Raw genomic sequence first — 17708 nt, 5'->3', positions numbered from 1 at the left:
GTGTGCCAGATATATGTGTGTGTGTGTGTGTGCCAGATCTATGTGTGTGTGTGTGTGCCAGATCTATGTGTGTGTGTGTGTGTGTGTGTGTGTGTGTGTGTGTGTGTGTGTGTGTGTGTGTGTGTGTGTGTGTGTGTGTGTGTGTGTGTGTGTGCCAGATCTATGTATGTGTGTGTGTGTGTGTGTGTGCCAGATCTATGTGTGTGTGTGTGTGCCAGATATATGTGTGTGTGTGTGTGTGCCAGATCTATGTGTGTGTGTGTGTGCCAGATCTATGTGTGTGTGTGTGTGTGTGTGTGTGTGTGTGTGTGTGTGTGTGTGTGTGTGTGTGTGTGTGTGTGTGTGTGTGTGTGCAGGCGTGGGAGTCATGGGGAAGCTCTGGCATGTTACATGATTAATTGTGACGACATTCCGTCTATCAAATTAGCTGACTATATATATCCAGTTGGATAGCTATGGGGTTGTTCTGATGGGATCTCAAAGGAACAACAACATTACAACCATTCTTATATGCCAGACTGACTGTACACAACCTAATGGTAAATCACTAGCTCCTGTTAAAATAGTGCAACATTCTTAACACACCTTAAAGTATGGTACAATAATGGTGTACTGTAGAGTATGTGTGAGAGGTGTTCGCCAGGGCTCCGTGCTCCAGACCTACCTGTTCAGTGCTCTCCATCCTATGGTTGCCAGATCCTCAGGTTCGTACTGTAGTAATGTATTATAGTAATGTACTGTACTAATGTACTGTATGAATGTACTGTACTAATGTACTGTACTAATATACTGTAGTAATGTATTATAGTAATGTACTGTACTAATGTACTGTATTAATGTACTGTACTAATGTACTGTACTAATATACTGTAGTAATGTATTATAGTATTGTACTGTACTAATGTACTGTATTAATGTACTGTACTAATGTACTGTACTAATATACAGTAGTAATGTAGTGTAGTAATGTACTGTAGGTTCTTACCTGTATAGAGCTCTGCCTCCTATGGTTGCCAGATTGGAGAAGACACTCAGGTCTGTCATGTTCTCTGGCCACGACTGGATGTTCAGGAAACCTACAGGCACAGAACCAATCGCATCACAGCCAATCAAATTACATCATATATCTGTGATGTATTACCAGATCCACATAAATTCCTAACTCACATTAGTTAAACATGTCAAATATATGACCATGAAGATATATACTGTACATATTTTTGCATTTCCTGTATCTGCCTCTGGGCGTTAAATCATTTAGCAGGATGAATGAATTGCTGCGCTGATGACCATGGATCATTTAGAAAATGTAATAATGGATTCAATAAATTAAATATTTAGAGATGAGGGGTAAAATCTCATTCCAGCCAGGAGAGGACAAACAGAATGGACAGATGAAGAGGAGGAGAGAAGAGAAAATGAGAGGAGATGAGAGAAGAGGCGATAGAGGAGAGGAAACAGGTTATGAAGTTATGAGGACCAAGGACAACACAAAATACCCAAATTACTTTAACATTGAAAACTCCAGACGGCAGCATATTCCCAGGGATACATTTCATAATAGTTCCATAACTGATATTTTGATTGGCTTTAAACAAATTCATTACATTGGTAAGGGATATGAGAGGATCTAATGAAAGGCATGAGGCTCATATCAGCATGTGTTCATATCCCTGATTTAATGCATCTCCCCAGTCTGATTATGTGAGATGAGTTCCTAAAAGAACCTAGTTGATAACTTGTTGACAAGAGACAGATAACCTTCAAGTCTGCCGTCATCATTCTGCCGGCATCAGTCCTGTTTCTCTCCTGGGTGAGCTACTGGCTGCTTCTGAAATGGTACCATATTTACTATAAAGCACACTACTTTTGACCAGGGACCATTGGGCTTTGGTCAAAAGTAATGCACTATCTAGGGAATAAGGTGTCATTTCGGACGCAGTCAATGGGTCCATCTAGCTCAGTGCCAGATGCGACTAAAGTCATCTATAATTACTATACATCAGACTAACCGATTATAAGTTGAACCTTAATCAAATTTATATGAATGAAATGCATCACAACCTGCTTTCTATGCCATTAGCATTCTTGAATGCTACCTCCAATATAAAATGGCAACGATTAGCTCCTATCTGAGTCGTTAGAGCTAGTGTCTGATGACGGTAATTGCCTTAATGACAAAATTGCAGCAAGCAATGGCAAGCCTCTCTCTCACCTCTCTTTCACTCACTCATTCTCTCTCTGTCTCTCTCTCTCTTTCTTTCTTTCTATCTTTCTCTCTCCACCTGTCTCGTCTTCTTTCCTCAAGAGGCATATGTTTGTTTTTCCTAGAGAGGAGAGGTAGGAGATGGGGAGATGAGAGGTGGGAAGGAGAGCTAGGGAGGAGAGGTGGAGAGTAGGAGAGATAGGAGAGGTGGAGAGGTGGGCAGGGCGCTTCATCACTTCATCTTGCTAATGGTGCTAACAAGTACCTGCCTGCCTTCCTGGGCTAACAGCTTTACACAAACAGCAGCAATAGGGAAGGGAAAGGGGATACCTAGTCAGTTGCACAATTGAATGCACTCAACTGAAATGTGTCTTCCGCATTTAACCCAATCAGAGAGGTGCGGGGGGGGGGGTGCTTTAATCAACGTCCACATCATCAGTGCACAGGGAGCAGTTGTTGTTGGGAGTTTACTGCCTTGCTCAAGTGCAGAACGGCAGATTTTTCCACCTTGCCAGCTCGGGATTCAAACCAGTGACCTTTCGGTTACTGGCTCAACACTCTTAACTGCTAGCCATTTGTCAACAGGTAAAACACTCAGCATATCTATTTAAAGGTGCTGTACTGTACAGGAAGTTCTGTTCTAGCTGTGGGTGTTCTCCTTATTCTATATTCTACTGTATATCTCCTCAGCTTATTCTCTCGCTCTCCCTCTTTCTCTTACTCTTCTCTCTCTTTATATCTATTTTCCTCTCTCTCTCTCTCTCTAACCCCCTGTGGGCAGTAAACAACTGCTGAAAGGATGGAGTCAGTAGCCGAGCATGCTAGAGCTTCTAGAGTAGAGTAGAGTGGGGGTTTAGGTTCACTGAGTGCCACATTACTGGCGCATCCATGCGAAAGACAAATTACCCAGTATTGCCTTACAGAGAGGAGGGCCACAGGCACCAGATCAAGGGTTAAGAGTTTTAAAGCACCAATGATTACAGTCAAAGCCATGCACTGGGAACCTCACTTATGCTAAATTGCTTCAGTGGATGGCCCACTGACCGTACTGTTTGGATAAGCATGCACTGACCTCGTGGAAGGAGATAAAAACAAGGGGCTATGTTTTAGAAGAACACTTGGCAGGAGAAGAGATGTAGGGTGAGATGGTAGCCTACTACACTGACTGTCATCTGAGAGCTATACAATTCAGAGATGGTAACCCCTAGGTTGAAGCAGAAGGGATGGCGGTGTGTGTGTGTGTGTGTGTGTGTGTGTGTGTGTGTGTGTGTGTGTGTGTGTGTGTGTGTGTGTGTGTGTGTGTGTGTGTGTGTGTGTGTGTGTGTGTGTGTGTGTGTGTGTGTGTGTGTGTGTGTGTGTGTGTGTGTGTGTGTGTGTGCATCAATGCCTGTATGTATGTGAGTGTATGTATAAGTGTGTGTGTGTGCATCAATGCCTGTATGTGTGTGTGTGTTTGTGTGTGACAGAGGGTGATAGGGGTGCCATGCATGCCTGGCCATGGGTCTACAGGGTTGTGTCCCAAATGGCAGCCTATTCCCTATTTAGTAGTGCACTCTACAGAGAATGGGGTGCCATTTGGGAGGCAGGTATTGGCTGTACCAGCTCACGTCCTGTCACAGGAATGAAGGGATGAGGGGGAGCAGGAGTAGGGGAGGAAAGGAGGGGAGGAGGAAGGGGGATTCACTCTACATTAATTCACGCACACACCCACGCACTCATGCACGCACGCACACACACTACGGACCCCCCTTCATGCTCCGTGTGAAACTATAGAGCTATGAAACGTGAAGTTCTAGATCCCCATGGGAGAAGAGATAGAGAGACCCTCATCCCATCCCAATTCATCATACTCTTTCAGCTTGTCTTTGGTGTATGGTGTCTTGTGGGAAACAGCAAACACACACAAGGCCCCTTTATACTGAGTCAAATTGTAAGAGAGGGAACACCATGCACATTTGATGAGGGCAAAACAAAATAAAACAGAATAATTTAAAGATGCATGGATAGGGGGATTTCTACAGTAGGCCTGCATGTCCTTCTCTAAAACATTACACCATACATTATATATATACACAGAGCATACCAAACATGAAGAACACCTTCCTAAAATTGAGTTGCACCTCCCCCTTTGCCCTCAGAACAACCTCAATTTGTCAGGGCATGGACTCTAAAAGAGGTTGATAGAGTTCCACAGAGATGCTGGCCCATGTTGACTCCAATGCTTCTCACAGTTGTGTCAAACTGGCTGGATGCCCATTGGGGGGTGCCCTTTGGGTGGTGGACCACCCAGCAGCATTGCAGTTCTTGACACAAACTGGTGCGCCTGGCACCTACTACCATACCCCATTCAAAGGCACTTAAATATTTTGTCTTGCCCATTCACCCTCTGAATGGCACACATACACAATCCATGTCTCAATTGTCTCAAGGCTTAAAAATCCTTCTTTAACCTGTATCCTCCCCTTCATCTACAGTGATTGAAGTGGATTTTAACAAGTGACATCAATAAGGGATCATAGCTTTCACCTGGATTCACCTGGTCAGTTAATGTATATTTTCCCAAGGACAATTAGAAAAGACTGAATGACATGGTATCAGAAATGTATATTTATTTTAATTGGATATCTGTTCTTAACTGACTTAAGAAGATGCATTGTGGAAATGGACATGGTTTAGCCATAATTATGACTTTTTGACTGTGTTAATTAAATACAATTACAATGTGTCTCACCTGTGATCTCCCTAACAGTTCGGAACACATTCAGCTTCTCTGGATCCAAAGCTTTAATGTTGTGGTACACATCCCTGTAAGGGAAAGAGCGAGAGAGATGGAAGAGAGAGAGAGAGTCAGAGAGAGGGGTGAGCGAGAGAGATGAGAGAGAGAAAGAGAGTGAGAGCGAGAGAGAGCGAGAGAGACAAATATGAAGCGGGATGAGAGATTGGGAGAGGGAGAGAAAGAGAGAGAGAGGGGAGAGAAAAAGAGAGAGGGGTGAGAGAGAGAAAGAAAGGAAACAGAGAGAATGAGCGAGAGAGAAACAAAGTGAAAGAGACAAATATTTAGGATTAGAAACAGAAAGCGGTCAAGCCACCCACATAACCACTGTTTCTCTCATATTACAGGGAGGCGAGCTGTCTAGAGCAGGGTTATTCAACTGGGGGTCCACGTCCTCTGGAGCTATTGCAGGGGGTCCGCGACAACAGAATAAACACATTTTGAATTACGTAAATACAGTACAATAGTTAGGAAACTACACTCATTGGAGCCAATGATACTCACTGGAGTACCTGACACAAGCTTTGAAAAAGCACCCGCGAATAGGCTACCAGTGTGGCAAGTGCAACTGGCTGCTGGTAAACTTTCTTGACTTCTTGACATAAATTTCAGACAAACTTCATGGCTAAGCTTTGTTTAATCATTTAAACAGCAGCTCTTAGCAAAAATGTGTTTGGAGTGACCTTTCTAGGTAATCCACCTATGCGTCAATCTGAGTCACATAATAAAAAATACCCCATCAAAATCAGTCAGTTTAAGCTAGAGATATCATTTTTTTTCTGCATGGGCTGCGTTTCAATCCACAATGGGTTGGTCTTCAACTTCTGCAGTGGAAGGTGTTTGTCAGACCACGAAAACGTCTGTAGCGTCCGCACGGTTTGGCCTACACACTATTATGATCACTCTATGGAAAGGGGAGACTTTCACAAACATGATGGTTATATCCGCTTTACTTCACAACTTGTCTGAAGTCGATAACGCTGATGTGCCAACTTCTGTCAGTAGCGTCCGAACAGTTAGAGCTACAAACTAAGTGTAACCCATACAAACGATTAGTGGTATTTTTGTTAGCTTTGTGCCAACAAAAATAACAGGTTAAATATATATCCAAAAATATATATATTTCCTGAGCTTTCTTATATCTCCTAGATATAGAAGACATTTCCATACCTTATTCCTTAATATTAATTTTTTGACTGTCTTTTTTACCGTTTATGAATGTATTATTCAATGCGTTTCTATGGGCTATAGTAATGTCATGACGTAGCTCTTTCTGGGTGTAGATCGTGGCTTCCCCCTCTCTCACTCTCTCCTACACCCAGGTTCTGTTATCTCAGGTCGTAAATTCCTGGCAGAGACTCTCTTCCCCTTTTTTTGAAGAGAGAAAGACCACAGAGTGAACAAAGGATTTCATACGGCCCTCTTCTACTGTTATAAATAAAAGCCTCTCCTAAGAAAATCCTCTTCAGACTAAGCAAACCCACAGCGTGAGCTGTGATTGTGAATAGTTAAGACCACAAAAACCTCAGTGTAAGCTAAAGTTGCAAGGGTTGTTGAATTCCTAATCATACCACATTGGCTACACGGCTGGAAATGGTTCAACTCTGAGACTATCGATCCCTACAGAATAAGAGCAAATCTTAGATACTAATTACTAGTCTGCGGCTAGAAATTATGTAAACCTGGGATGCGAATACCGACAACCGCCAAAACATCTATTCTAAGAACAATGGATGCCTGACGTATCCATTACAACAGACACTATCAGGAGCCGCCACCATGAGTAGCCAGATAATCTCTGATGAACTGACCAACGATTCCAACAGAGAAGACAACAACTACATAATGGCATAAATATATTGATAGCAATTATTCCAGAATGAGGGAGCAAAGGATTAGCATTTCAATGAATATAATTATCCAATGTGTGTAGTGATCCATTTTGTCTATCCCGCTCTCTCAGTCCACACCCCCTTCTCTTTGTCCACCAAGCCGTCATATTGGTTTAGCCCACTAGGGGATCTTCCCTATCATTGTTAGTAACCAATATCTACTGTTTGTTTGTTTATGCATTTCTGTGATTATTTAGTTAGTTAGTAAATCAATTATTAAGCCAATTGGTGTATGGATGAGACTGCCGTGAGGTAAAGAATAATTAATTAATAGAAGACTAATTGATCAGATATTAAAATATCTGAAGAGTTATATTCGGAAAAGTATAACTTTGTAATCTGAAGATTTTCCGTGGTGCCCCAACTTCCTAGTTAATTAAATGTACATTATTAGTTTAATCACGTAATAATAATTACAGAGAATTGATTTGATAAAATAACAGTCTTCACCTTTAATGATGCCAAAGACACGACAGTAGTAATGGCAAAATTCTATATTTGATCTAATCATTTGTTAATATTTTTTGAGATACCTAAAGGGGTCCTAAAATTCCAAATCAAATTTGCTAAACGATCCATTGCATGACCGTCTTAAAACAATTCCATGTTAGCTTAGTTCCCCCCCCCCCCCCACCAGCTTAGATTTTTAGAGGTTCTAATAGGCTATGTTAGAGTTTACACATCCTCTTCCAATTATAATGTGGATAGGTTAAAATAACAAAAGGTCAGTTCCATTTCAATTCAGTCAATTTGGCAAGTAAGCTTTCAGTTTATTTTACAAGGTCCATGGCTTTTGTGCCGAGACATGGAACACTGATCCTAAAGTGTGTTGTGTGGTTGGGAACAGAAGGTACCTGGTGTGTGTGTGTGTGTGTGTGTGTGTGTGTGTGTGTGTGTGTGTGTGTGTGTGTGTGTGTGTGTGTGTGTGTGTGTGTGTGTGTGTGTGTGTGTGTGTGTGTGTGTTTTGCTCTCACCCTTTAATGCCAGTGATGAGGAAGACCAGGTTTCCATTGATCTTGGTACAGTTGGTGAACTTGTCTATGTTGCTGGAGTCCACGGTCTGAGCAGACTGCAGACTGGCTGTACCTATACCGTCACAAGCTAAAACAGATAAGGAGATGAAGATGAAGAAGGAGAAGAAGATTACTTGGTCAAATATTCCCCAAAAATTAAACGGAAATGTGTGTTCTGGCTTTATCCCAAACACTTTGAAATACTCATATGGAACAGACAGTCACAAGAAGATACACAGAGTTTGGAGAGGTTGGAGCAGTGGGTAAGCCAGTGGGTAAGCACAACCACAACATAACCACAGCTCAACCCCAACTACATCCAATCAACCAGATGAATAAACTGGATGTGAATGACAGGATGATAGGGTTCAGGACGGTGCAGGACTGGACACCTTTAGGACAGATGTCAGTGCAGGCGATGCACATCTTGATGCGGTTCTGCTCCACCTCCATCTTGTTGCTGGGACAAGCCCTCACACAGGAGCTGTGGTCCACCACAAAGTTATCTGGAACAGCAAACATAGAGTTAAAAATAGTATGTGTCAGAGCAATTCCAAGGCAGTACCCACTGGGAAACATGTTATGGATGTAATCTGTGGAACAGGTTGCATGAGAACAGACTGATTTGAACTGGTATTGATATGTGTGCCATGGAGGTTTAAAGGTCAACTGCCCCTTAGAACCAACGTCTCAGGTTTTAAATGGCCTATGTGGCATCGATATGAGTCAAAATAATTCATTCTAGTGTCAAAATTGACTACAAAGTGTTAATAGGATAATTTTGGTCATAAAGCCAGTCTTGTTCAAAACAGAGTTTGGTAAGTGATCGCATCATGACATACTTGAGGGTTTGTTTTGGATTACAATTATGTCAACAAATCATCCCGTTTTGCCTATTAACACATGGTGGCACCGTGTTTTCTGGAAAAAGACTGGGGGAGTTTGCTTTACATGGCCCAGTGACATCTCCTTAGGGGGACCAATGGAATGGTACAATTTTTTGCCAGCTTGCTTTCAATAATGTTTAAACTCAAATCTACTGTCCTTGTTTGTTGTGATTTAATAGCAAAGACACACCCAAGAAACACCCACATTAAACCACACCCCCAAGACAACTCTTGTTTGCATTCAGTCATGACCGCTAGCATTTCTTAATGAGCATTGATGAAAAACAAGTTCAAATCAGGAAGTGCAGTCATCCTTTAATGTAAATAAATGTCTTCCTTATGAGACTTGAAGGCAATGAATAGCAGTGGAACGTGACTACTGCTGCTGTGCTCCTGAAGATGACTCCTGTGATTAAAGATGTTCCTTGTCCTCTTTATCTTGTTTTATTGTTTTATTGTTCTCTCCAGGTGAGCGCATATCTACTTTACTGCTTTGGCCCTGCTGGTATAACATCTGATAGTCTGAACTGAGGAAGGAGTTTAGGGATAGAAATACACATCAAATGAGAGTGTAGGGGACCAATGATTGCTTTTCTCACAGCCTCAGGCATAGAGGTGGACACCGAAATGACAGGTACCTCCTCAGGGGTCCTTGTGGCAGTGCAGGAAATAAAAGAGCCTGGGTCATCACTAAACACCAAAAATAACTAATCAGACTGAAATGGGGAGGGACTACCTGAACTTGTCCAATAATAACATTTTGGTTTTTGTTGTTAAAAAAACATTTGCTACGGTGTGCCCTAATAAGTCTGATCCATGTGGTCCTTCATCAGTAGTGGGCTGCATTAGAGGCAGCACACCCCTCACTCTCTCTTCCTGTTAGGAGCCAGAGCTCCTAGCAGAATGCCAGGCACACGCCCCAGGAGAGGAGAGGAGAGGAGAGAAGAGAAGAGAAGAGGGAAAGACAGTTTAAATCAGTGGAGGAAATGGCTGCTTCAAAGGAAGGGGAGGATGAAGGGGAGATGTGAAGAGGGGGCTAAGTAGAGATGATCGAGGAAGTTTCTCGCTGCATTCCTCAGGGAAAAAAGTTCAGACTTTAAAAAAAGAGGTTTGAGAAATGAATCAATATCCTGAGGCCCTTGGTAATTCATGAGAATGACCAGCCTGCTCTGCTCCGCTAGTGATGATGAGTCAAGGCCTAGGCCAAAGGTAGGCAACTATGTTCAGCCGCAGGCCAATTTTTGTCAGAGCAAACATAATTAGAATAATTTGTACACAGCAAATTGCGTTTAAAACCAAGATATGGTCACCATGCCAGTGTTCTCCCAAAATAAGATTGTCACTACGCCACATTGCCAGTTTTGCTGCACCACTATATAAAGATTTCACAGCAAGTGAAACTGATATTTAGTAATGATAGAGTAACTTAGATCACCGATGACATCGTTATGAATTGTGTTAGAGGGAATTCATAAATGCTAAGCGCTATCATGTTCCTCAATTAATTCAGCGCATTTCAGCAGTAGGCCTTGGCTATCTTGATACCCCAAGTAGGCTATAGCATTGTCGAAACATACAAACTTTGTAACAACAGTCAAGCAAAAGTAAACTTGCTAGATAATGTCCAACTCGCAACAGAATATCTCCTATGTGGCAAAATAGAGTTGATGGTTATACAGATAACAGATCAGCTCATGAATAACAGGGAGACGAAGAGAGGAAATTGTTTAAAAATCAAGGTATCTTAAAAATATTGTTTGTTTGTTGAAATATATATGAGGCTATATACAGTTGAAGTCGGAAGTTAACATACACCTTTGCCAAATACATTTAAACTCAGTTTTTCACAATTCCTGACATTTAATAATGGCAAAAATTCCCTGTTTTATGTCGGTTAGGATCACAACTATATTTTAAGAATGTGAAATGTCAGAATAATAGTAGAGATAATCATTTATTTCAGCTTCTATTTCTTTCATCACATTCCCAGTGGGTCAGAAGTTTCCATACACTCAATTAGTATTTGGTAGCATTGCCTTAAAATTCCCACAAATGTTCTATGGGATTGAGGTCAAGGCTTTGTGATGGCCACTCCAATACCTTGACTTTGTTGTCCTTAAGCCATTTTGCCACAACTTTGGAAGTATGCTTGGGGTCATTGTCCATTTGGAAGACCCATTTGCGACCAAGTTTTAACTCACTGACTGATGTCTTGAGATGTTGCTTCAATATATCCACATAATTTTCCTGCCTCATGATGCCATCTATTTTGTGAAGTGTACCAGTCCCTCCTGCAGCAAAGCACCCCCACATCATGATGCTGCCACCCCCGTGCTTCACGGATGGGATGGTGTTATTCGGCTTGCAATCCTCCCCCTTTTCCTCCAAACATAACGATGGTCATTATGACCAAACAGTTCTATTTTTGTTTCATCAGACTAGAGGACATTTCTCCAAAAAGTACGATGTTTGTCCCCATGTGCAGTTGCAAACCGTAGTCTGGCTTTTTTTATGGCAGATTTGGAGCAGTGGCTCATTCCTTGCTGAGCGGCCTTTCAGGTTATGTCGATATAGGACTCGTTTTACTGTGGATATAGATACTTTTGTACCTGTATCTTCACAAGGTCCTTTGCTGTTGTTCTGGGATTGATTTGCACTTTTCGCATCAAATTACTTTCAGCTCTAGGAGAAAGAACGCGTCTCCTTCCTGAGTGGTATGACGGCTGCGTGGTCCCATGGTGTTTATACTTGCGTACTATTGTTTTGATCAGATGAACGTGGCACCTTCAGGCATTTTGAAATTGCTCCCAAGGATGAACCAGACTTGTGGAGGTCTACCATTTTTTTCTGAGGTCTTGGCTGATTTCTTTTGATTTTCCCATGATGTCAAGCAAAGAGGCACAGAGTTTGAAGGTAGGCCTTGAAATACATCCACAGGTACACCTCCAATTGACTTTTTTTATTACATTTTTTATTTCACCTTTATTTGACCAGGTAGGCCAGTTGAGAACAAGTTCTCATTTACAACTGCGACCTGGCAAAGATAAAGCAAAGCAGTGTGACAAAAAACAACAACACAGAGTTACACGTGGGATAAACAAAAGTACAGTCAATAACACAATAGAAAAATTGTGTGCAAATGGAGTAAGGAGGTAAGGCAATAAACAGGCCATAGTAGCGAAGTAATTATAATTTAGCTAACTAACACTGTAGTGATGGATGTGCAGATGATGATGTGCAAGTAGAAATACTGGTGTGCAAAAGAGCAAAAAAAGTCAATAAAAACAATATGGGGATGAGGTAGTTAGTTAGATGGGCTATTTAGAGATGGGCTGTGTACAGCTGCAGTAAGCTGCTCAGATAGCTGATGCTTAAAGTTAGTGAGGGAGATATAAGTTTCCAACTTCATTGATTTTTGCAATTCGTTCCAGTCATTGGCAGCAGAGAACTGTAAGGAAAGGTGGCCAAAGTAGGTGTTGGCTTTGGGGATGACCAGTGAGATATACCTGCTGGAGAGCGTGCTATGGGTGGGTGTTGTTATGGTGACCAGCGAGCTGAGATAAGGCGGAGCTTTACCTAGCAAAGAGTTATAGATTACCTGGAGCCAGTGGGTCTGGTGTCAAGTTGTCCACATATTGTCCACATATTCTAAGTCAGAACCGTCCAGAGTAGTGATGCTAGTCGGATGGGCGGGTGCGGGCAGCGATCGGTTGAAGAGCATGCATTTAGTTTTACTAGCGTTTAAGAGCAGTTGGAGACCACGGAAGGTGTGTTGTATGGTGTTGAAGCTCGTTTGGAGGTTTGTTAACACAGTGTCCAACGAAGGGCCAGATGTATACAGAATGGTGTTGTCTGCATAGAGGTGGATCAAGATATCACCCGCAGCAAGAGCGTCATCGTTGATATATACAGAGAAAAGAGTCGGCCCGAGAATTGAACCGTGTGGTACCTCCCATAGAGATTGCCAGAGGTCCGGACAACAATCCCTCCGATTTGACACACTGAACTCTATCTGAGAAGTAGTTGGTGAACCAGGCGAGGCAGTCATTTGAGAAACCAAGGCTGTTGAGTCTGCCGATAAGAATACGGCAGATGATGTCAATTAGCCTATCAGAAGCTTCTTAAGCCATGACATCATTTTTGGGAATTTTCCAAGCTTTTTAAAGGCACAGTCAACTTAGTGTATGTAAACTTCCGACCCACTGGAATTGTGATACAGTGAATTATAAGTGAAATCTGTCTGTAAACAATTGTTGGAAATATTACTTGTGTCATGCACAAAGTAGATGTCCTAACCGACTTGTTTGTGGAGTGGTTGAAAAAGGCTACAACACGAGTGAAGAGCAAAATCCACTTGTAAAACATGAAAGCAAAACGTTGTAATCTGCTAATATATGAGCAAACTAGAATGGTGTGTATGGTGTGTGTATAATATATAATGATGTATGTTCTTTAGTAGATGCTTAGCGAATTACTGTCATGCGTGTGTGTATGTATGTAGCATGTGTGTTTATTCTTATGTCACCATTTTTTTAATGTCCCCTTATTTCACAAAAGTATGGGTGTATGTTATGTGTATGTGTGTGTGTGTGTCACTCCTTACGTGGGCATTTCTTGACGCAGAAGGCACCATAGGTGTACTTGGCTCTGGGGTTGCTTTCCAGCTGGAAGGTGGTAGGGTTGTACACAAAGGGCTGGGGACACTGGGTCACACACGCCCCGCTGTCGTTGAAGTTGGTGCACGCCTGTGGACAAAACACACACACACATGCAGATGGACAAACACCATCACACACACACACTAGTGCTGGGTGGTCAAGGAAACACAGTCCACAAAGCAGTTTGCAGCTAAATAACAGTCATTAAGCTTCTTATCGCCACTGGGAGCCCTATGCTCTCCAAGCAAGCACATTATCACTTAATTGCTATGTAGCTGTAAACACAAACATACTAAAACACACACACAGAGTTAGTGAGTAATTAGCAATTGATAAGCACCTTTACTCCACACACAGAAAAGCGTACAAAGCTCTCCCTCGCCCTCCATTTGGCAAATCTGACCATAACTCTATCCTCCTGATTCCTGCTTAAAAGCAAAAACTTAAACAGGAAGTACCAGTGAATCGCTCAATACAGAAGTGGTCAGATGACGCAGATGCTAAGCTACAGGACTGTTTTCCTAGCACAGACGGGAAAATATTCCGGGATTCTTCAAATCCAACAAATCAAAGTTTATTTGTCACGTGCGCCCGAATACAACAGGTGTAGACCTTACAGCGAAATGCTTACTTACAAGCTCTAACCAATAGTGCAAAAAAGGTATTAGGTGAACAATAGGTAAGTAAGGAAATAAAACAACAGTAAAAAGACAGGCTATATACAGTAGCGAGGCTATAAAAGTAGCAAGGCTACATACAGACACCGGTTAGTCAGGCTGATGGCATTGAGGAGTACACCACATCAGTCACTGGCTTCATCAATAATTGCATTGGTGACCTCGTCCCCACAGTGACCGTAAGTACATAACCCAACCAGAAGCCATGGATTACAGGGTAGAACTGCCGCTTTCAAGGACCGAAACTCTAACACGGACGATTATAATAAATCACGCTATGCCCTCCGACGAACCATCAAACAGGCAAAGCGTCAATACAGGTCTAAAATTGAATCGTACTACAACGGCTCCAACGCTCGTCGGATGTGGCAGGGTTTAAAACTATTACGGACTACAAAGGGAAGCATAGCCGCGAGCTGCCCAGTGACACAAGCCTACCAGATGAGCTACATAACTTCTATTCTTTCTTCGAGGCAAGCAACACTGAAGCATGCATGAGAGCATCAGCTGTTCCGGACGACTGTGTGATCACGCTCTCTGTAGCCAACGTGAGAAAAACCTTTAAACAGGTCAAAATTCACAAGGCCGCAGGGCTAGATGGATTACCAGGATGTGTACTCCAAGCATGCACTGACCAACTGGGAAGTGTCTTCACTGATATTTTCAACCTGTTCCTGACCGAGTCTGAAATACTAACATGTTTCAAGCAGACCACTATAGTCCCTGTGCCCAAGAACACCTACGGTAACCTGCCTAAATGACTACCGACCCGTATAACTCACGTCTGTAGCCAAGAGGTGCTTTGAAAGGCTGGTCATGGCTCACATCAACCCCATTATCCCAGAAAACCTAGACCCACTCCGATTTGCATACCGCCCCAACAAATCCACAGATGATGCAATCTCTATTGTACTCCACACTGCCCTTTCCCACCTGGACAAAAGGAACAACTACGTGAGAATGCTGTTCATTGACTACAGCTCAGCGTTGAACACCATAGTGACCTCAAAGCTCATCACTAAGCTAAGGACCCTGGGACTAAACACCTCCCTCTGCAACTGGATCCTGGACTTCCTGAACAGGCCGCCCCCAGGTGCTAAGGGTAGGTAACAACACATCTGCCATGCTGATCCTCAACATGGGGGCCCCTCAGGGGTGCATGCTCAGTCACCTCCTGTACTCCCTGTTCACATATGACTGCACGGCCAGGCACGACTCCAACACCATCATTAAGTTTGCCGACGACACAACAGTGACAATGATGAGACAGACTAATGGACGGAGTTCAGAGACCTGGCCGTGTGGTGCCAGGATAACAACCTCTCCCTCAATGTGATCAAGGACTGAGCATGCCCCCATTCTCATTGACGGGGCTGTAATGGAGCAGGTTGAGAGCTTCAAATTCCTTGGTGTCCACATCAACAACAAAAGATCATGGTCCAAACACACCAAGACAGTCGTGAAGGTGGCATGACAAAGCCTATTCCCCTTCAGGAGACTGAAAAGATTTGGCATGTGTCCTCAGATCCTCAAAAAGTTCCACAGCTGCACCATCGAGAGCATCCTGACTGGTTGCATCACTGCCTGGTATGGCAACTGCTCGGCCTCCGACCGCAAGGCACTACAGAGGGTAGTGCGCATAGCCCAGTACATCACTGGGGCCAAGCTTCCTGCCATCCAGGACCTCTATACCAGGCGATGTCAGAGGAATGGTCAAAGACTCCAGCCACTCTCCTCTCTGCTACCACATGGCAAGTGGCAAGTCCAAAAGGCTTCATAACAGCTTCTACCCCCAAGCCATAAGACTCCTGAACAGCTAATCAAATGCCTACCCGGACTATTTGTAATGCCCCCCCCCCCCCCCATGTACATATTACCTCAATTACCTCAACTAACCTGTGCCCCCACCGATTGACTCTGTACTGGTACCCCCTGCCTCACTACTGTTAATACATTTTTTCTCTTAAATTATTATTATTTTCTTATTTTTTTATCTATGTTTTACTTCAGTTTATTTTAGTAAATACTTTTTTTATTTTTATCTTAAGGGCTTGTAAGTAAGCATTTCACTGTAAGGTCTACACTTGTTGTATTTGGCGCATGTGACAAACAACATTTGATTTGATTTTAATAAGTGTACTATAGTGCATGTTTGGTATCACTATTACAAACCCTTCTATACTAATCTAGTGGTATGTATTGTAATATTTAGCATGATGAATGGCTAAGCAGCTCTCATTATGTGAAAAAGTTTAGATCTGGGATACATCGCAAACTTATTCATTTCCCTATCTAGAGCATTACTTTTGCTAAGGCTATGGTCAAAGGTAGTGCACTATAAAGGGGACAGCGTGTCATTTGGGACAAATCCCTGGAGTTTAATCCAGGCTGTTTTTCCAGTCAGAAGTGTCCATTTATCCAAAAGTGCAATTGCAATTAAAGCAGCACAATTGAGAGAGAGAGGTGTAATATCAATAGTTAGAACTCACAATATCTAATTAAACAGAAAGGGTAGCTCAACATGAAACATAATACAATAAACTCTGGAAAGAAGTTTGATCCGGCCAGGATAAATCGACAGATAAAGAGGGAGCGAGAGAGAGCGAGAAAGAGAGAGAAAAAGAGAGAGAGAGATTAACAAAGGAACAGGAGTACGGGGAGGTGGGCACAGTAATGGTTTTATATTTAACACAAGGCTTTGTGGGAGAAAATTTGATTTTAACGGTATCTTTCCCACAAAGAACAATGCCTGTTTCCCAAATAGCACCATGTTCCCTGTTTAGCACACTACTTTTGACCAAGGCCCATTGGCCCAAAGCAGTTCACTATTTAGGGAATAGGGTGCCATTTGAGAGCCAGACGATTTAAACAGGGATATTTTGTGTCAGGAGCACCTTCTCTATGGAACTATGAATAGCCCCTGATGGAAGTAACCTCACATTCACACAAAAGGACACAGTTAAGATAAAAGCTCTGATGTACAAAGAGAAAAGAAGAGCAAAGAAAGAAATAGACAAGCTGGTCTATAATCAAAAACTCGATGGCGGTTTGAAAATATTCACCATGGAAACAGGTGATTGGAAGGAGGGTTTTGTATTTTGTGATGATAGGCTTTGTGAAGTGTGTGTGTGTGTACTTACGAAGCAGTCTGTATCCTTGGGTCCGGAGCATCCCCCTGCACACTCGCGATGGCAGCAGTTACTAACCCAGGGTCCGAAACAGCGACCGTCACACTGCTCAGCACACACAGTCTTAGTCACTGCAGATAGACAACAGAAGACCACAATATAACAGGTTCCCATTACAGAAACATGACTGTGAATAGAATCCAAAAAGGCAAACAAATCCACAAACGGAGTGCTTGAGAGAAAGAGCATCCATATAAGTGATGCTTCATAGATTAAAATAGTTTTATAAATCTGCTGAATGAAGACTAGACAAGTCATTTTTATTGGCAGAAACACAAAACACACATTGGCCTTTCAAGGTGCTTCAGAGAGCGCACATGGGGCAAGTTTCCCGGACACAGATTAGACCTAGTCCTGGACTAAAAATACATTTTTAATGGGGATTCTCCATTAACCAGGCATTTCAGTCCATAG

General features: G+C 42.6%; 1 protein-coding gene across 1 annotated transcript; it reads right to left on the bottom strand.

Annotated features, from left to right (window-relative positions):
* Nucleotides 1-985: 985 nt before the first annotated feature.
* Nucleotides 986-17365, bottom strand: LOC120039901 (receptor tyrosine-protein kinase erbB-4-like; the record flags this gene model as incomplete). The annotated part of the gene is made up of 6 exons (XM_038985227.1): nt 986-1076; nt 4938-5011; nt 7846-7972; nt 8277-8390; nt 13375-13516; nt 17247-17365. Coding segments are annotated over 6 exons (667 nt in total), but the record flags the coding sequence as incomplete, so codon positions are not given.
* Nucleotides 17366-17708: the final 343 nt, after the last annotated feature.

The sequence above is a fragment of the Salvelinus namaycush genome, unplaced genomic scaffold, assembly GCF_016432855.1.
Source record: "Salvelinus namaycush isolate Seneca unplaced genomic scaffold, SaNama_1.0 Scaffold3066, whole genome shotgun sequence".
Classification (NCBI taxonomy): Eukaryota; Metazoa; Chordata; class Actinopteri; order Salmoniformes; family Salmonidae; genus Salvelinus; species Salvelinus namaycush.
Note: the sequence above shows the minus strand (reverse complement) of the source record. Positions and strands in the feature narration are given on the sequence as shown.